The 20,518-nt window shown below is 33.1% G+C and overlaps 3 protein-coding genes across 3 annotated transcripts; 2 read left to right on the top strand and 1 right to left on the bottom strand.

Annotated features, from left to right (window-relative positions):
* The first annotated feature begins 7,565 nt into the window (after positions 1–7,565).
* On the top strand, positions 7,566–9,781 carry LOC115960103 (probable inositol oxygenase). The gene is made up of 11 exons (XM_031078806.1): positions 7,566–7,616; positions 7,746–7,824; positions 7,925–8,003; positions 8,097–8,301; positions 8,504–8,563; positions 8,652–8,704; positions 8,796–8,918; positions 9,049–9,118; positions 9,220–9,298; positions 9,485–9,566; positions 9,665–9,781. The coding sequence occupies exons 1-11, from the start codon at positions 7,589–7,591 to the stop codon at positions 9,689–9,691; spliced, it is 885 nt and encodes a 294-aa protein (XP_030934666.1). The 5' UTR covers positions 7,566–7,588; the 3' UTR covers positions 9,692–9,781.
* A 2,713-nt stretch (positions 9,782–12,494) lies between these two features.
* Positions 12,495–14,604, top strand: LOC115961422 (bark storage protein A-like). The gene is made up of 5 exons (XM_031080408.1): positions 12,495–12,507; positions 13,494–13,560; positions 13,686–13,841; positions 14,133–14,324; positions 14,452–14,604. Exons 3-5 carry the CDS (start codon positions 13,698–13,700, stop codon positions 14,602–14,604), a joined length of 489 nt encoding a protein of 162 aa, XP_030936268.1. The 5' UTR covers positions 12,495–12,507; positions 13,494–13,560; positions 13,686–13,697.
* Positions 14,605–16,599: 1,995 nt separating this feature from the next.
* On the bottom strand, positions 16,600–18,027 carry LOC115961421 (serine/threonine-protein phosphatase 7 long form homolog). Its single transcript, XM_031080407.1, has 4 exons — positions 17,512–18,027; positions 17,322–17,419; positions 16,767–16,836; positions 16,600–16,656 (listed from the first exon to the last, which is right to left on the bottom strand). The coding sequence occupies exons 1-4, from the start codon at positions 18,025–18,027 to the stop codon at positions 16,600–16,602; spliced, it is 741 nt and encodes a 246-aa protein (XP_030936267.1).
* Positions 18,028–20,518: the final 2,491 nt, after the last annotated feature.

Here is a 20,518-nt window from a genome sequence, read left to right as displayed (position 1 = left end):
TAGACATGGACTATTGGACTCATTCCATTGTTGGACATTTGACACCTAATTAATTATTTTCTAATATTGGACGTCACTTAATATACATAATAATAACGTATCAACTCACCATTTAATCAAAGCTATCATGCTAAGCATATTATTTATTTATTTCAACCATTATCATGATTCTAAGACTTTGAGTTTTATCTATTTTGTAGGCTTAAAAATACACTAGTAGCCATTGGACATTGCGGCCCAATGTCGAGTTCCGGGTTGACCTCCCCAAAACAAATCCGGGCCTAGCAAAGTCACACCTCCAAAGGCACGTGGCTGCGCGCAAAAAAAAACGCCCCCGACACCTAGTTAGTAATGGATTGTAGATAGTCATGATATATTACATAAAGGACAAAACTTAGGTATAATATCTTAAGTGTTGTTTCTTAGGTTCTCCTCTTAAGATTTAGTTATGTGACTACTTAACTAAAAAATACATTTCCATCTTATGAGGAAAAATTCATATGGCGGAATCTTAAAAGGAGAATCTAGGAAACAACACTTAAGTACAGTACTTAAGTTTTGTCCTTACATAAATGACTTATAAATTTAAATTGTTTTATTTATATGATTAGGTTTTTTGTGGTTTATTTATATTGGACTCATCATTTTCTATACTAAATTAACTCATTTGACAAAAAAATTATAAAATTTAGATTAGATGAGACACGTGGTGCAAGAATAAACTTTAATTAAAATCCAATTTTTCCACTAAATTAACTCACTTGGTACTAAAATTTAAAACATAGATTAGATGGGACACATGACACAAAATTAGACTCTAATTGGATTCCAACTTAAATTCCAATTGAATTTTCTCTCAACTTTACCTATTAATATATATATATATATATGTAGAGAGAGAGACTACTTTTGTAACTCCATGCATATGCATGAATGCACTTAAAGATATACAAAAAGATAGATAATATAATTCCTATATATATATATATATATATATATATATTTTTTTTTTTTAAAAAATACTATTGATAGTCATTCTTATATTTTGTTAACTCTTTAAAAAATCTTGTAAGACTCTTATATTTTGTTAACTCTTTAAAATTCTTGTAAGACTATTATAAAGTATAAAATGTAAATTGTCCATATTTATTTATTTATTACTTCTTAATTTTTGTTATGGTGAAGCACGTTTTTCTTTTACGATTTATTTATTATAGACTCTTTGGTTTTTGTACTCAATAACTCACTTGGATAAATATTTATGATGTGGTCTCACATTTGATTTTAAAATTAGGAGATAATACCCTCTCTAAAAATAAATAATTTAGGACATATGACATAAAATTGGACTCTAATTTGAAATTCTAATTGGACTTTCTCTAAACTTTACCTATTAATATATACTAGTGTGTACCCCAAAATTTTTGAGGATGTTTAAATTATACATGGTATTAGGACATATGTGGAGCATGTTAAGAACATATGTCATTTAGAATTGGCTAATCCTTTAACAAAACACATTTTACTTGTAATTGGGTAGATCTATGATGAGTTTAATACTTCAAGGAACTAGAGTTCAAGTCCAAGTATTGAAGCCATGCAAATCTATCCAAGAATCAAGTAAAGAAGTGTTGTTTATTAAAACTCGACAGATAGCTCAACAGATGTATCTATCGAGATTTAAAATCTGAAGCTCGACAGACAGCTTGACAGCTGTATCTATCAAGAATTACGAAATTCAAATTTCCAGATCTGTTTTTTCACGCATATCCAAGCTATGTGTTTAGGTTTTCTTTTCTCACAATTCTAGACATATATAAGGATTATTTTAAGGGCCGTCACAAGGTTGTTGCACTTGTTATTGCATGCATATTGTGATCGAAGACAATTTGCCCTAGTTCATCTTTCTCTTGAAAAAACTGCTACGTTTGTACATCGTAGTGTTTTGTAACCAAGGAGCTTCTTGATCTTCATTGTGTGGATAAACTAAAGAACTTTGTAGCCAATATCGTTCTCAAGTTGGTGTGTTAGTCACATACTGAGATCTGTAAATCGATTGGTTAGTCACGTACTTAGAGCCGTGCATTGAAATGAGAGATTGTCACTATATTATAAGTCCAATTGTGTATTAGGGTAAGGGTTCAACTGTAGGTTGGTATAAGGTACTAGGATTCCTTTACTTGTAATCGCTTGTTTTAATAATACTGGATTTTCGAGAGTGGTGACCTTAAATTCACTTAGTGGGGTTTTGCCTTGGAGGTTTTCTCCATTTGTAAACAAATCACCGTGTCAAATTTATTTTCTGCTCAATTTAGTTATTTGGTGATTTGTTTGTACTACCAAGCATATTGCATGTTAATTGACTTAATTAATTAACTTAGCTAATTAATTGGTTAATTTACCCAAGGGGTGAATACATTCTTGACCTATCAAGTGGTATCAGAGCAAGCACACTATGATTAGGGTTAATCTTTGTTATGTGATCCATTGACCCTTGTTGTCATGGCTGCAATCGGCAAGAAAAGATCTTTTGCTTCAAATAAATCTTGTTTTTCTAATCTCTATTTGATTGAGTGTCTCAGAAAATGCAAGTCTAAAAGTTATTTGAAAGCTATCATGATGATTATTGAAAAAGATCTTATTGTGACAAAGAAGAAACTAGACTATCTTAGAATGAAAATGTGCAGAGGAGTTCATCTGAGAAGAGTGAAGGCTAAAGGCTTTGTTCATAACTGGTAGATGAGAGAAAACACCATTCCTACAAATTTGTCATCTAAGCATGAGGTGTGTTTTATAATGAAGTCTGCATTCAAGGTAATGGAACGGTTTCTCATTATATATGTGTGTGTGTGTGTGTGTGTGTGTGTGCGTGAGTGTGTGATTTAAAATTTAATTAGTTTTAAACTCTTCGGTTTTTACACCCAATAATTCACTTGCCACCCAAAAAAAAAAAAAAAAAACTTAGATGGATTAGATTTGAACTCTTTGATTTATACACTCAATAGTTCACGTGACACAAAATTAAAAATTAAATAGGACACGTGGTGCAAAATCGAGAATCCAATTAAAATCTAATTGGATTTTCTATCAGCTTTGTCTATTAGTATATATATAGATATATAGATAGAGTGGAATTTAAACTAAAAAGAATTCAAGAAAATAGGGTACAAAGATTATACACAATGTGTGCTTAGCTTAAAGTAGGTTCCAAATTGTTATTTTTACAGACAGGCATACATATGACCTGTTGTTCCATAAACGTACATTGAACATACATACACAGTTGTGAGGTATGTGTACGCATCCTAACAAAATGAAACTCTAATTCTACATCTTCATTCTAAGTGATCAAACAAAATCGTAACCTAATTCTACAAACAAAAACAAGCATAAACTTTAAAACAAGACAGATTTTGGAATTTAAAAAGAAAAGGGGCTTACTTTTTTGAAGGATATTTAAATTTTGACCAGTCCCCTCAGGATATTGGATCCAAGCCAAAACACTAGAAGGCGCCATTCATAGAAATAAATGTCATTTAATATAAATTTGAATTTTCTCTATAGAATAGTGTGTTGAAGACAAATTTTTCACACCACATGGCTTCATTTCATTGGCGACCCACACCACGTCAACATCATCATGGATTTTGGGAAAACCTCTTTTAAAGCCCAAAAGAGCCCATATTTACACAAAAAGGCGTTAAAGCCCATGGTTCAAGCTCATGGAACATCATCTCATTTTTGGCTCATGATCCAAGCTCATGAGTCTCATCAGGGGAATTTTGGGAGTCGTGGTTTGGAGGGTCAAGAAGTATGTTCAGTAAAGTTTCAGTGGTTCAAAGTTGATAAAGGAAAGCATGTTGCTTGGCATTTCTTCACCAATTCCCTGAACTCAGACAGGTCAGTGTGCAATAGGTAACATTTGGGTAAGCCTCTCATATCAAATAACACTTAAAATAATAAAACTCCTCATGCTCTTTACATAAAAATTAATGTTCATCATATAATATAAGTTTAAAAATGTAATTATAGTATTTCATATCAATTATATTATTATCATATAAATCAATTCCAATCACATGGCTAAATATATATTAATATCTCATATCTAGCATTAAAATGCTCTCCATACTCTCCAAGATTTGGTTAAGATACAAAAAAACTATAATTACATCTCTAAAACTTCATAAACTATCAACCAACTAGTCTATTACTTACCAAAATTATATATGGACAAAGCATATATTTTTTCCAAAAGAGAAAACTTAGCCGAAAACACCAAAAACGGCTCTAGCGGAAGCTGCAACAACTTCTGTACAAGTTGTAACAGCTCCAGCGGAAGCTGCAACAACTTCTGAAGAAGCTGAAACGGCTCTAGCGGAAGCTGCAAACAGCTTCTGCAGAAGCTGTGACAGCCCCAACAGAAGCTGCAGAAGCTTCAGCAGGTTGACACATCTTAAAATGATGTCATTTGCCCATTAATGCCCAGTCCTAGCAGCTGTGGTACTAGAAACAAGAGGACCCCATAAATATTATCTTACCATCTTTAGCCAAATCATGAATTTAATGCCAAGCATTGTCCTCCAAGCAAAAGATGTCATCAGCCAGCTGTGACAGCTATGATTGACAGCTGTGACAGCAGCTCCATCAGCCTTAAGGTCCTTAGCTTTCTTCTTTTGGCCAAAGAACAAAAGACCACTTACTTTGTCAAATATTTTTCCTGATTTTTAAGTTTCCCTTCAACTAGTTCTGATTTAGTTACATAGCTTGGCTCTATATAAAAAGGACCAAGCTACACACTAAAGGGCCCTCTCTTAGATCCTCAAGGTTCTGAAACTTGATTCACCTTGCTGCACGTATCTCTAAACTTCTCCATACTTCTCCCTCTTCCTTACAAAGATATCTCTTCTTAGATAACACCATTACATTACACCTATTACACCACACCATTACACCACACCATTACACCACACCATTACACACTATCCATCTCTCCCGCACTTTAATACTCTGAAACTTCATCATTTTGCTGCCCAAAAACACATCTCCATCTCATTCTTTATTTCTCATACAAAATCTCCCTTCTTAGAAAGCAACACAACCCATGACATAACACAAAAACCACTCTAGCAGCAGCTATAATCTCATCTATTTACTATATTTAACCTTCATATCATCTATCTCACACTTCCATATATTTTACAAACACATTCCTTACAAAATACCCATACATACTCCTCATATATCTTTAAACTCCATGTCTCACATAGTATACATATACAAGATCCATGGCCAACAAAGTATCTCATATAATTCCTATACATATTATAGACACCATATCTCACAAAATCTATATATTTCTTACCATCTCCACACATCTTAAAAACATATCAAACACTCTTCCAAGAACACATTACAAAAGCCCTTTCTTATGGAAGATATATATTTATAATGCTAAAAGCCCTTCTTATGAAAGGCAAAAACTCATAAAATTAAAAGTCCTTCTCATGGAAGGCAATATCACTCATACTTGGCTAAAAAACCAAAAGAGCATTACATGGAGAAAATCATTTAAGTGCGCAATAAAGAGGATGAACTTAACCAACCTATGCACAGGACTGGACATATTCTCTCTCCCTCCAGTTGCACCCATTTTTCCCTTTCAAACATGAAGTCACCATGAAAGGATTCACTTCATCATGATGCTGAAACATTAAGTCCACTAATGTGATACGGCTGGAGCTGCAAAACATGAAGATAAGTCATCATATTTTGTCTTCAAATTTATATTATTAATTATATTTTATTCATTGTCATTATACCACTCGACTAATGTTATTATGCTGCTGGACTCCTTTTCTCATGTTGCTGAAATGCTAAGTCCACTAATGTTATGGCTAGAGCTGCAAAATATGAAGATAAGTCATTATATTTTATCTTCAAATTTATATTATTAAATATATTTTATTCATTATCATTTTACTGCTGGATGCTAGCTATTTTAATATCATCTCACTATTTAATGAACATGATCTCACTAATACTTCATTAATGAACATACATGTTAATAAATCAATGAATCACCCTTGGACACACATTTTTTGGACATAAACCATCCTTGGACACACATTTTTTGGACATGAACCACCATTGGACATATATTATTTGGATATGGACCATTGTCGGACATACCTTATCATGTTGAACATGAACCATGAACTGCAACTAGACATGGATTATTGGACTCATCCCATTGTTGGACATTGGACACCTAATTAAACAATTTCTAATATTGGACATCACTTAATAAACATAATAATAACATATCAACTCACCATTTAATCAAAGCTATCATGCTAAGCATATTATTTATTTATTTCAACCATTATCATGATTTTAAGATTTTGGGTTTTATCTATTTTGTAGGCTTAAAAATACACCGGAAGCCATTGGTCTATGCGGCCCAATTTCGAGTTCTGGGTTGACCTCCCTAAAACAAATCCGGACCTAGCAAAGTCACACCTCCAACGAAAGACACATGGCTATGCGCAAAAAGCCGCCCCCAACACAGTGTCATGAAAAGAATTTTAAATCCATTTTGGCTTATTTTTTGAATGGTTTGGAATGGGTCATTTAAATGTTAACCCAATACAAGTTTATCAAACATTTGAAATGAGTAGTGTTTGTGTATATTAAGGGAGCTATGTGGGTCATGTTGTGTCACTTGCTTAATAAATGGGTTCAGTTAGGGTAGAAATGTTTTGAAATGATTATTAAATGAGTTAGGTTAGGATTGGCCTATATATGTAGCTGGACACCATGTCTCAAACATGATTTTTCATCACTGCTTGCTTGAACAAAATTGTTAAATCATGGTTTTTTTTTCCACCTTTATATATATATATATATATATATAAAGATTCTACTTCATTTTTTTTTAATTTAATAATTTAATAGTTGGGGAGGAGTGGAATTGAATCTGGATGCATCGTTCGGAACTACCTTAGAAGCTTATTGAGCTACAACTTAAAAGGCTCGTTTCACATTTTACATTACGATGAATTTCATATTTATAATGGGATACAACTTAAAAGGCTCCTTCATATTATTTATTTTTTTTAAACCTTATCCTCATAACAGAACGCAAAACATGGAGTTGGCCATATATGGCTGGATTGTCTTGTCATCCATATCTTAGGCTAGTTTTTTGCATTACGAAAAATAGGATGTGATTATCCTCAAAGCTGACTCAATGCGTTATCACATTTATTTTTCCCCTTTTTCTTTGTAAATGACAACGATGCTTGTTTTTGGCAACGAAACAACCAAAGCATTAGGAAGTTGGTCACATGGCTAAAATGAAGAAAATGATTGACCATTCAATACTCTTACAGAAACAAGTTATTTTAAGGTAAAGTTTGTTTGAAAAACTTAGCTCTAGGATAATGAAAATTTGCAGTTGAGGAGTCCAAGCCTGGTCTATTTTTAGTTGAGGACTTATTATTTACCTATAAATCTGACCGGGGCCTTTCAAAGGTATTTGTCTTTGCTTTGTTTGCCTTGTTCTGAGTCTATAAGTGGGAACAAGATGATTGCCGTTGAGAACCAGGCACCTGGTACTGCTTTGATTATTGTTTCCTTCTTCCTTTTGTCCATGAATGTCAATAATTTTTATTTTATTATAAGTCTATAAGCTTAGTTCAATTGCAGTCTAACTTTTGTGTTCTTTTGTTTGAAAATATAAGTGTCAGAGAATGCAATTCCAAAAGAAGCATCAGATGGATTTGTTGTGCCAAAATCCAATGCCTTTGGCCAATCATTTAGGTTTTGACATTTTCTTCCACAATCTTTTTTTATAAGATCAGGTGTTTTTCATAAATGGTGTAGTTTCTCATTCAATGAATTGTGTCCAAATGTGTGGTAGGGATTATGAATCAACTGTGAGGCTAAGCATTGTGGAGAATACCTATCGGTTGAATCATATTAACCAAACATATGATTTTGTAAGTACACTTTCAATAAGTTAATGTTTAAATATTAAACTTTAGGACTTCATAGATTCAATTTGATATATGAAACTTTCAATGCAAATGCAGGTAAAGAGGACAAGGGAAGAGTATGCAAAATTGAACAAAGCAGAGATGTCCATATGGGAAGCCATTGAACTCCTTGACAGTTTTGTGGATGAAAGTGACCCTGACCTGGAGGAACCTCAGATTCAGCATTTGCTGCAGTCGGCAGAAGCCATAAGAAAAGATTATCCTAATGAAGATTGGATGCACTTGACTGCCCTTATTCATGGTAAATATCCTATGCACACTCCTAGTTTCTGTTCTAAGGCTAACATGCAAAATATAAGTTCTTTGAATGTGTAATTGTATATGTTTAAATTAGTGGCTCTATGCTCTTATTCATAATATCAGATAATCACTGCACACACTTGGCCCTATATATTCAAGTTTACATAAAACAACTTCATAATTGATTCTTGCATGGATTTCAGATGTTGGAAAGGTTCTTTACCATTCTAAATTTGGATCGCTTCCCCAGTGGGCTGTTGTAGGTAAGAAATGTTCTTAGACCAAATAAATATTAATATATTTCTCCTGTTTCGAGTCATTTCAATCTGATGATGAATTCTGATATCACAGGAGACACGCATCCTGTTGGTTGTGCCTTTGACAAATCGATATGTTATCACAAGGTCTTCTCAAAAACATTAGTTAATTATGTTTGACATGATTATATATAGTCAGTCAATTGAAAGAAATTTCTTTGAATCTTTTGCATTGCAGTATTTCAAGGAAAATCCAGATTACAACAATCCTGCCTACAACACTAAACTTGGAGTCTACTCTGAAGGATGTGGACTGGAAAATGTGCTGATGTCATGGGGGCATGACGATTACATGTACATGGTATATCCTCTGAACCTTCAATGAATTTTTAATGAAAAATCTTTATTAAGATTTTCATATTGAAATTTCCACAATATGTTATTCCAAAATAACAATCGTAATACTAATAACGTTGTTTCCAAATCCTTAGGTGGCCAAGGCAAATGGAACTACTCTACCATCAGCTGCATTATTTACCATCCGATATCACTCATTTTACCGTAAGTATTATTCTTTATCTTTTCCTGTAAATTTGAAAAATATTTAATATTCTCGAATTGTTTTTATACAATAAAATGAGTTTTATCTGTCCATCTCGTAGCAATGCATACGGAAGGAGCATATAAATACCTAATGAATGAGGAGGACAGAGAGAATCTGAAGTGGGTTCTAACATTCAAGTAAGCTTCCATTTTGCTGTTTAATTTGTACACTTTTTTCTTTCTTACTTGTGTTCTTCCCCAACAACTATTCATTTCTCATTGAGCTAATTGTGAGCATCAGTGCTTTTCCCCACCAATTATTCAATTTTTGTTCAGCTGATTGTGACAACTAAACTGATTTTATTGTATTGTACAAAATAACAGCAAATATGATCTCTACAGTAAGAGCAACGTTCATATTGACGTTGAAAAAGTTAAACCATACTATGAATCCCTCATAAAAAAGGTGTGTACCAGTGCAAAATTTTGTGCTTCAGTAATTTTAAACACTTTTTTTTTTCTTTACTAAAATGGGATTTTTTTTTTCTTTCTTTCTTTTTGTAGTACTTCCCAGAAAAGCTCAGATGGTAATCCTTGAGGTTGGAAGGCATACTGCACTAAGGGAAAGGATCCGGCTTTAGACTGCCTGCCATACTTTTAGTTGTGCTTGCTTTCAATTGGCAATGTTAATTTTATTTATATATGCACTACAAATTTCTGTAATCAGTACTAAGAAATTTGTAAAATATTAATAAATAAAACACATCATAGAGATGTGGCGTGTTCATTATTATTTGGCTTGGTTCTTATATATTGATGGCCAGGAGGCCATGTGTGGGATGTCTTTAAGGCCTTGGGGCCTAATCAAATAATGCTAATGTTGCGGCTTCAACAAGAACGCCCACCAAAAAAAAAAAAACCCCCTACGAATTGTACCTAGGCATGCTTTGTATCAGCATCAAGCAACAACAACGAAAAAAATCCCCTTAGAAATCAATAACTAGGGTTATCTGGAATGAACACCAAGCTATTGAAGGAAAAACTCCAACAATCAATTTGATTACTGAAGCAAACTGTATACAATACTGAACTCAGGTTCTTTAAATAGAGTTCCAAGCTTGGTCCGTTTAGATACCGCTTATTTTATTGAAAACTAAAAACAATATAATAAAATAATTTTTAAATTTGTGAATAGTGTTGTGAGATTTATTTTTAATAAAAATTGCGTTGAAAATAAAGGTATGTGGGTCTCATAAATAGTGCACAGATCCACTAAAAAACAATCACAGCCACAGAAAGTCAGAAACGCACTTCCAAAAAAAAAAAAAAAGACCCAAACGCAGACTCGAGAAAAGCTGTATCCAAACAAGAAAAGGAAACAATTCTAACCAATGAAAATTCTACTAATCTAGTAAGAAAATGAATTAAATCCCTAAAACAAATAGGAAATAAAATAAGATTTAAAAAATTAAAACAAGTGGTGGGTTTATTGGTTATGTTACAGGTTCAACAGTCTTTGCAACTGAGATCTAGTCATCCAATGCATGGGGTTGTGGACGAGATCAATGAGAATACAGGCAGTGGCGACGCCACGTTATGTTCAGGGTGTTCCCAGGAACACTCTGAACTTGGAAAAAAAAAATTTATACATATTAATTAAATTTTTTTTATTTGCTTATCCTTTAAAAAAAAATTAGGAACACCCTCAGTAAAAAATTTAGGAACCCCCTCAATAAAAAAAATTTTATTTGTTCTACTTTCAAGCCCAAAAAAAATTGTAACAGAACAAGATACAAGCCCACAGATTCTCAAAAAAAAGGCAACGGACGGCAAGCCCACGGTAAGCCCAACATCAAGCTCACAGCAAGCCCAACAGATGGTAGCAAACCCAGTAACCCATGGATTCTAAAAAAAAAAAAAAAAAACCCTAATTCTAATATACTGAAATCAAATCAGGCCTCAAATAGAACCCAAATTAAAAACTCTCTCTGTGTCTCTATCTCTAAAAAAAGTCTGGAACTTTTCGAAAACCCAAATTGAAAAAGAAAGAAGCAAAAGGGTCTCCCTCTGTGTCACACTCACTTGGGAGTGGGAGCGGTGCCGAGGAGGCTGGCATTTTGGGGCTCGATTTCGGTGAGTTATTGGTCACGGTCCATCTCAATGATGAGTGGCACAGCCAGGATCAGGAAGGTGGTGTCGGCGATCCACGCCGCCTTGCCAGTGCTACGGAGGAGCTTCTTGGACACGACGATGGCTTCGAAGGCGGCACGCTTGGCGTAGATGACGATGGATGACTGGGATACGTTGCGGCTGGCCTTGGGTCACTCGCTTTTTTCCTTGAGACGACCAACGGAATGGACGGAAAAGGAGATCGCCAGATCTCACTAAGTGCTGGACCCCACGGTGGTCCACGGAGACGGAGTCACTCCTTTCTCTGATCTGTCGGAGGAGGAGTTTGAGGAGTTGTGCACAGGTGTGACTTAGACTCTCTCTCTCTCTCTCTCTCTCTCTCTCTCAGACTTTGAAATGTGATGGTCATTTGCCTGTTGTTTTGCCTTTTGCTTAGTTTACTTTATAAATTTTTATTAAGTTTTGCCCTATTTTTGGAGTTATCCGATGGTGTATTTATTAATGTTTGCACTGTGTTGGTTTGGTGTTGGTGAGATAAATTAATTGTCTTTTAGTGTTAGTGTTGGTGTTGTGTTTTTAGTGAGATACAATTAATTGGCTTTATTTGATTGGTTTTAGTCTTGTGATTGGGGCCATGGGGCAATTGGAATTGGGGGGTGGATGGGGCATGGGGTCGGGGTAAATGCACATGGGTTTGTGGGTGTGTGCTAGTGCAGCAGTATATCTAATAAATAATTATTTAATTAACTAATAATTAATTGGAGGAAGCAACTAATAAAAAGTAATTAATAATTTAATTAATCAATACATTATAAAAGACAAATAAATTAAATTATGTTACTATATTAGGCTAAATAACAAATAATAATTTTATAATTAATGAAATAACAATATAACAAATTATAGTTTATAAAAGATAAACAAATTAATGAAACAACTAAACAACAATAATTAATAATTTTATTAATATTTCAAATGAACTTATAGTTTATTGTTTATTCTTTTGCTAGAATTATGGACAAGTATTTGATAAAAAAACCACGTACCCAAGATTTATCTCCTATGCAAAATTCATCTTCATCTATTAAGCGAATTCGTGTTGTCTTTAAATTAGAAATTCTTAAGGAACACCCTGAAAAAAAATCCTTGAGTCGCCACTGAATACAGGACCTTACATTGGGCTAGTGATGAGTTTTTCTACTGAAGAACTTGCACTTATAGACTCTACTTTCTTTGTTCCCAGCTCGGAGATCCCATGGGTTGAGTTGACTTGGCTGGTACTCTCTCTCTCATTGTCTTTGTTTTCTTTCTTCTTTTGGACTTGTCGGTGTTGATTATTGACTAGAATAGCTTTCGTTGAAATATGAAAATATTTTGTATAATGGGGTAATTTCAAAGGTCTTAATTTTTGGGGGAGATGGGCCAAGTTATGCCCATTTAGCCCAAAAGTTATGTCACTTCACTGTTAGCTGTTGGGCTAGGACGGGTTAAGAAGGAATATTTGTATTTGTATACACACACATTAAGTAGTGTGTAATATACAGAAAAGTTTATGGAAAGATATTTATAAATGGTTTATATTTAAATATATTTTTTTAAATAAAAACTCAAATGAGTTAAAAATATACAAGTTTAATAAATTAGGATTTATTTAGAAAAGCACCAAATATAGTATAATTAGAATTTGTTTAATTTTAGGTTGTTTCTATTCTAATTGCCAAGAGTCATTTATAGTTTAAATTCCCCTTCCAACCTTTCCTCAACTATCGAATTATCAAAAAAGAAAAATGTTGTTTTATTCTAATCAAACAATAAATTCTAGTTGGTTTTAATTTACATGTAAATGTGTAATAAATACCAAATTTAAAAATATATAATATAATATAATAATATAATGATGATCTTAAAAAATTATGATTATATAGGCTTTTAAAAAGTTGAAGTGACAACATAAGAAAGAGTCAATCTAAAAAGTCAAGTACTTTCATTTTTGTATGTGTCAAATAAAAAAAAAAAAAATTTCATTTTATATGCGTGCCTTTTTGTTGTGGCAAAGGCATCGGGTTGTACTATCAGCTTTGTTGTATTCTTCTATGGAGTTTAAATTTACTGAGAAAATCGTGTAGTTACACACAATCAATAAGCAAATGCCTTCAGGGAATATGAAAAAATGTTTTTAGACATACTAGACTATTTGTCATGCCTGCACATAATGAACAACTTCTTGCCAATGTGTCTATTTTGTTGATTGCCTACTGCCTAGGAAGGAGGTTCAACATTGGGACTATTAAAGGTATAGATGTAATTTATGTGATGACTGGAGAGCAACAGTAAGATTTCATCTATCTTTCATTGTTTTTTTTTCAGTACCATAACAATTAATACATACTACATATACTTGATGTGAAACATTTTTAATGAGTGGTAGACTTGACCTTTTTGTGGCACTCTTTAGGTGAATGCAGGTATGACTGTTCAAATCCTACTTGATACATTTGATATCATAGGAATTGTTCATTATGGGATTGCTGGAAGTTCTAATGATTCAGTGTACATTGGTGATGTTAGTGTCCCAAATTATGTTGCCTATACAGGATCTTGGACATGGAAGGTACAAGTTTAAATTTGTATTAAATTGATGAAAGAATAAATCATTTTTTTTTTCACTACAATCCTTGCTTTTAAAATGAAGACGAAGAAGAAGAAAAAACAACTAATCTTTTCTTTGTTTGATTTTACTGCTACATTATGATGTTTGACTTTATTGAATATATGTATTTAACAGAAAGAATATGCGCTCTACTTATATTTTGGTTCAGAAATGGTCGTATGTTTGAAGCACCTGGTTAAGTATTGGCACTATGTTTAATTCATCTCTCATCCTCTTATTTACGTTGTAAAGGAATTCAGGTCAGCAGAGGAGAATGTAACAGAATTGAATTTTGGTAATTTCAACTTCCCTGAGAAGGGAGAGAATTTGTTGGCAATGATAGACTTCATTCCACAGCAATTGTACTCTGTTGGAAAACCAATGGAAGAGGTTTTTTGGCTTCCAATTGATCCAAAATTATTCAATATTGCTTCTGAACTTCAGGTTCGTATTATAATCATCCCCCAATCTCTTTTTATAGCTTATGTGTGTTGATTAATATGTTCTGATGAAAATATCATTCAAGGTTTATTTTTTAGTTCATTATGATGTAAATTTTAAGTGGTTACAGGATGTAAAGCTAAAACAATGTGTCAGTGAGACATATTGTCTACCTGAAACACCAAAGGTTGTATATGGATTGAGAGGTTCTACTGCAGATATATACCTTGACAATGCAGCTTATAGAGAATTTCTCTTCAAAGCATTTAATGTCTCAACTTGAATTCTAGGTTCTTTAAATAGAGTTCCAAACTTATTATCCTAACAAGAAAAGGAAACAATTCTAACCAATGAAAATTCTACTAATGAAGTAAGAAGATGAATTAAATCCCTAAAACAAGTAGGAAAATAAAATAAGATTTAAAAAAGGGATAAAGTTTAGTTACAAAATTAGTTGAAGCCAAAGGCTTGGATTATATCTTCTTCTTATACCCTCCATGCTTGCAAAATTTTTAGAAAATTAAAGATCAATAGCTATGTCATCAATAAATTGTTTAAATTGCAAGTTTTTGTAGTTTAAATTATGCATAAAATATAAGCTTAAAGATCGTATAGTAAATAATATTTGATTGATACAAACTTTGACATGTGTATTAATAGCGTAAAGAGCATACAATTCAACGGTTAGATTTTCAAAATTTGTAGTAATATTTATTTAATTGAGTAAAATTTTGTTGCTAAATTTTGTCATTTCATAAAGTAAATCGAATAAATTAAGAACATATATGTACAGGAACTTGAGTGTCAAAGACTCGAGTTCCATTTGAGTGGCATTCCCCGTAATTAGTTTTGAACTCTCTGCTTGCGTATTTGTCGCTTTAGAACTCAAGTACAATATTTGGAACTCGAGTTTCATTGTTTTATTTTATTTTTTTGAAGGCAAGCTAAGCTCCCATAAAATTCAGTCCTAATGGAACTCGAGTTTCATATACTCGAGTTCCACTGGGAATTTTTTTAGTTATTTTTTCCATACACTTATTTTATATGAGCTTTTATATGAGCTTTTTTTTCTTAGCTAATGCTTTTTTTTTTTTTTTTTTTTTTTTTTTTTTGTTGCTTAGAGCTATTTATAGTGGGGTATATGTTTTCGAAAATAAAAATAAAACACTGGAGAAGGCAGCTTTACATAGAAAAGAAGGTAGCACATTAAGTAAAATTTTTTTGAGAAAATTTGTAAAACAAAATAGATTTTATAAGTTGAATGTCATAAGTTGACACATGATATAAAAAATTGGAACCAACTTTCGAATTTACCCTATTTTTTATTTTTATTTTTATTATTAATGATTGAAATTTTATAGCGAAAAAGAAAAACATCACAAAATTTGATATTAGACATAAGTACCTACTTACGTCTAATATCAAACAGGTACATTGGATAGAGAAGATTGAGCTAGTTTATAACTGCCCCCATTGTCAACATTTACCACAACTATGAAATTTTTAACTATGAAATAACAACTATGGTTTCGTACGTAATGCATTAAATGGTGAAGAATGCAAAAGAAAGAATCAAGCACAATTTGTAACCTCATAAAAGTTGCTTGGAACTCCAATACAATGCATCAAAACAACAAAGCTGGATTCGACAATGACAGACTTTCTATATTACCAATCCAACAACAGGAATATTGTAAAATCTCTAATTTAATCAACAAAATTGTTAAATAGTTTCGTCAAAATTTTTAAATTTTTGAACCAAGTTAGTTAGTTTAGTGTAAAATTTAGATTTCAATTAGAGATTAATTTTACTGCACGTGTTCCATCTAATCGAAGTTTTTTAATTTTTGTGCTAAATGAGTTAACTTAGAGTAGAAAACACGAATTTCAATATAAATAAATCATAAAAAAACATAATCATATATCTTTTAAGTATATCCATACATATGCATGGAGTGACAAGCTAGTTTCTATAAATTAAAAAAATAAAAATTGTAAAGTACTCCACAAAACAATGAATGCAGGGTGTACTAAATGTATTGGAATGTTAACCGTCATGTAATGCATTTTCACCACCAATACTTTCACGAGGTAATACTATATGTAATGGTTGTATGTGAAATCCCTCTACTGTTGCAATGAGTGAAAATTGCATATTGTAACTGCAACCATAATGACTATCACAACCACCACCTACAACCATGTCGCAAAGAGGCTTCAATTTTCTTCCATTTTTAACATCAATAAAAGGTATAAGTTTAATTACAATGTACACTTTCTAAGTTCGATCAAATCCTCTTTTAAGAATTACCATCTTGATTATCTTAGGAGATTCCTATAGTAATCATAGAGATAATCAGAGACCATATATGAGATGACTTTAGAACAATGGTTATTGATGGGTTAGATAAAGATCATCGATATATGAATTCCCAAATGGATTACCTTTGTATCAGATATGAAAAGCAATGACTTCAGAAACTCCCTCCCATCACTATAATCCTGAGCTAAGGCACTAGAATAAGGGAGAATCTCCAAATATAACTCCTAAGATTTGCTTATTGGCACCAGTTCAATAACAAAAAATGATTTAGTCATCCTTGCTCAACTCAATATATATACCGAACTCCTCCAACCATGGCTGATATGAGTGAAATACACACACAAAGTATAGTGTTACCCCATTGGTGAAACTGACTTTAAGCATGGGAGAAACGAAACTTAGGCTGACATTACACCAGTGTCACCTTACCTTTTGGTCCATTACTTTGAGTGTGCAGGCATAATATCAAAGACAGTCCAAGATCTAGGCTCAAACAAAATCTACACTAAAACTCAAAATATTTGAGGAGACAGAATAAAATAATGAAAACTCCACCTCAAAAACTCCGCACCCACCTACAGTTACGAGCGAATAACATAAGATAAGATAAGATAATACCACTTAATTACTAAGAAGAGTATATTGTATAACACACTGAATATCATGAAAATACTTACTTAAATGCAAGTGGAGCTTTTGGCCATGGACCATAATCACATCCAGGTGGGGGCTCTATCTTCGGGCACAAGAATGGCAACCTTGCCCATGCCCAATACTGGACCAATTGCAACGTCCCACCAATCTGTGAATGACCTTTATGGCTTGCCTGACACAACTTTTTGTACAACCATGCTAGGCAACCACTACCCCAACTATACTATGGCGGATCACAAAGGTTCCAAGGAACTCCAAGAATATCAGATGCACACCATCTCCCGACTTGTCCATGAAAATCTTATCCCCTAGTAGTGCTAAAATATAGCACTGGGCATACTGATGTATCTGAATCTCCATTGCATCATGAGGCAATGGCTTTGCAATGTGCTCAACAAGGCGGTTGATGAGAATTCTTTGCCCCACCAAAGTTTTTTTGTCATTCGCCGAAACTGCAAAACCAAGCAACTCCTCGCACAGAGTGCTCCAATCCCCCCCACCAGTTGGCCCAACCAAGACCTCACCATCTATAAGAAGTCCCAAAATGACCTCTACATCTTGTAGGATGATTGACATCTCACCATGTGAAAGATGGAACGTATGAGTTTCTGGCCGCCATCGCACAACTAGGGCCGATATTAGGCCATGATCTATCTCTCTGGACGGGGCCCTAAACAATCCTTCTAGCCCCACCAACTTGATAATGTCTATCACCCGATTGTCTGACATCGATATCTTTACCATCTCCTTAGAGTGACCATGGCACTCAAGTAGACCCGGGTCCTGCCAAATTGATAAAAATTATAGTGGTTGTTAGAACTTTGAGAGAACTTGTTAAAATTTAAAGAGAACGTAAAAATTAAAGCGGTTGTTAGAACTAGATATTTTTCCTCACCATTCCAAGTGTCGGTTGATCAATGATTTGGTTGTTTCGTCAGCATTGAATCATCAATGGGACTAGGGTGCACGATCTCTGGCTCCTCACTGATTCGAGGGTCCAGACTGCAAAGAGTACTACTATGAGATCATTTAAACCCATTGTAACATTTATGATCGATGATTTTACTAAGTAAGGAGAATGTCTGAAAAGCAGATTTAATACGAGTATGCAGCTAGGATATAATAAAAACAAATTTAATTATATCATATGAAAAATAAAAAAACTCGTACAAGAATGAAGAAACTAAGTAAATTCAATCATAATTTGACCCCAATGTTACTAGACAGAATCCAAATAACACATGAGAGAACTAGCATTCTGCCCAACCAAAAAAAAAAAAAAAAAAAAAATTCAATACAAAACATAGATCCCAACTAAACTAAACTAAAAGCATGAACCATACTCACACTTGTCTTGTTGTCTGAACACACCTACATAATGTCTTTGAATCCAAAAGTTACCATTACACAAAGGCAAATAATCCTCATAAATTTTTACATGGGGCACCATGAATCTATGAAAATTATTAGTAAAATGTTTGATTATCAAAAAAAAAAAAAAAAAAAAATCCATAGGAAATGGAATTACTAATAGCATTTTATTGTTTATTCTTCCTTATCACCTTGCTAATCTTGGATTATATGCTACAAGGACATTGGCATTATTACTAGCTACTACTATTATTATAAATTATCTGCATAATTATCATTCTTTGAGCAATTTTATCATTTCCTTATTAAGGGCATGTACTAGAAGAGGCAGCTAGCATTGCCTTTAGGATTCTCCAATCACATAAGAAAAGAATATGTTTCACGTACGCTTGATTCTTCTATATATAAACCCCATTTTCTTTATTGCAGTAACCCATGCCATAATCTTAGTTGCTGATTTTTTTTTTTCTTTTCTCATTTTTGTAGGGAGCCTTTTGCTCCTTTTTGTTCTTTGTCTTAAGCATGCTTCCACGGTGGAACAGCACATAGGCAGTGTCTCCTTCCAACTTGCTAGATGACAAAGTTTACATTCCAATAGATCTATCTTAAAAGGTCTAGGTACATTAAAAATGTATCACTACTTCGGCTTGTGGTCCTCTTACCTCTATATATGGGACATGAAAATATGGACATAATATATATATATATATATATATATTTTTGTAGGGTCATGTTTTGCAGTCCAAGCCCAAGATGTATGGGATCTTGGACCTGCGAGCATGGTACAATAAATTTGTAGAGAGTGGGTCGAAGAGCTAGGCTTTAATGCATGGGCAACAGCTAACACGGTGTTTATCACGGTGAAGCTAGGATGAACTGGGTTTATCTTGGCTTCACTGTGATAAACACCATGTTAGCCGTTGCCCATGCACTAAAGCCTAACTCTTCGACCCACTCTCTACAAATTTATTGTAACGGGCTCGCTGGTCCAAGATTCCATACATCTTGGGCTTGGGTTGCAAAACGTGACCCTACAATTTTTTTTTTTTCCATAAAAAAAATGGAAGTTAGGATTAATTTTTATTTTACAATATCACACCATTTAATGAAATTTGATTGTATTGGTATTATTTTTGAAACCTATTATCATAATATAGTATGTTTGTTCATCATACTTGTCAAATATCAAAATAATTGGATAATAAAAAATTTCATATAAAAATGCTAAATATATATATATATATATATATATATAACTTTCTTACATTTCAAAAATCTACTAAATATATCAATTTCAAATTAGACAATAAGTGAATAAATGACATTTAATTGACATGATTTTAACATACATGCTAAGTGTGGGGAAGACATTTACAAAGAGTTACAAGATGTAATTTGAACCTAATCCATATTTCTCTTGCAAAAGCATTGAATAAAGTGCAAAAAAGTTTTGAAACCATAATCTGTCTAAGTGGATGTCTGTACGTGTCTTTCTTGATACCATTAATTGACTAGTTAATTTAGTGGTAAACTAGGTTATTTTCAACTGTATGATTTCACTCTGTTTCTTTAATTTACAGAGCATGTTCTTGTTCCATGAAAGGTCCTTAATGTTGACCCTAAGGTACAAGCGGAAGTTTAGTTGTGACACATATGGACAAATATTATTGAGCTGCATGGCTCATATTGAGAGTTTAATCTAACAAATAGACTAGAAAATAGCTTGACAAAAGTTTGATAATTGAGAGCCATCTGGTTGAAAACTGTTGATTAAATGTCCAAACGTGCTAGCTTATGGTATTATCCTAGGAAGTATATAATAAATGGGGTTAGTAATATTTAGCAGGAC

The sequence above is a fragment of the Quercus lobata genome, chromosome 9 (assembly GCF_001633185.2).
Source record: "Quercus lobata isolate SW786 chromosome 9, ValleyOak3.0 Primary Assembly, whole genome shotgun sequence".
Taxonomy (NCBI): domain Eukaryota; kingdom Viridiplantae; phylum Streptophyta; class Magnoliopsida; order Fagales; family Fagaceae; genus Quercus; species Quercus lobata.
The sequence above is the reverse complement of the archived record's forward strand: the minus strand, read 5'-3'. Positions and strand labels throughout refer to the sequence as shown.

Coding starts and splice junctions, on each gene's coding strand:
- LOC115961422 (XM_031080408.1), top strand. CDS start 13,698: ATGACTGTTCAAATCCTACTTGATACATTTGATATCATAGGAATTGTT. Junction 13,842..14,132: donor CAGGATCTTGGACATGGAAG/GTACAAGTTTAA, acceptor TACGTTGTAAAG/GAATTCAGGTCAGCAGAGGA. Junction 14,325..14,451: donor ATATTGCTTCTGAACTTCAG/GTTCGTATTATA, acceptor AAGTGGTTACAG/GATGTAAAGCTAAAACAATG.
- LOC115961421 (XM_031080407.1), bottom strand. CDS start 18,027: ATGTCAGACAATCGGGTGATAGACATTATCAAGTTGGTGGGGCTAGAA. Junction 17,420..17,511: donor TCCGCCATAGTATAGTTGGG/GTAGTGGTTGCC, acceptor CAATTGGTCCAG/TATTGGGCATGGGCAAGGTT. Junction 16,657..16,766: donor TTTTCATATCTGATACAAAG/GTAATCCATTTG, acceptor TGATTACTATAG/GAATCTCCTAAGATAATCAA.
- LOC115960103 (XM_031078806.1), top strand. CDS start 7,589: ATGATTGCCGTTGAGAACCAGGCACCTG. Junction 7,617..7,745: donor CGTTGAGAACCAGGCACCTG/GTACTGCTTTGA, acceptor TGAAAATATAAG/TGTCAGAGAATGCAATTCCA. Junction 8,302..8,503: donor CTTGACTGCCCTTATTCATG/GTAAATATCCTA, acceptor CATGGATTTCAG/ATGTTGGAAAGGTTCTTTAC.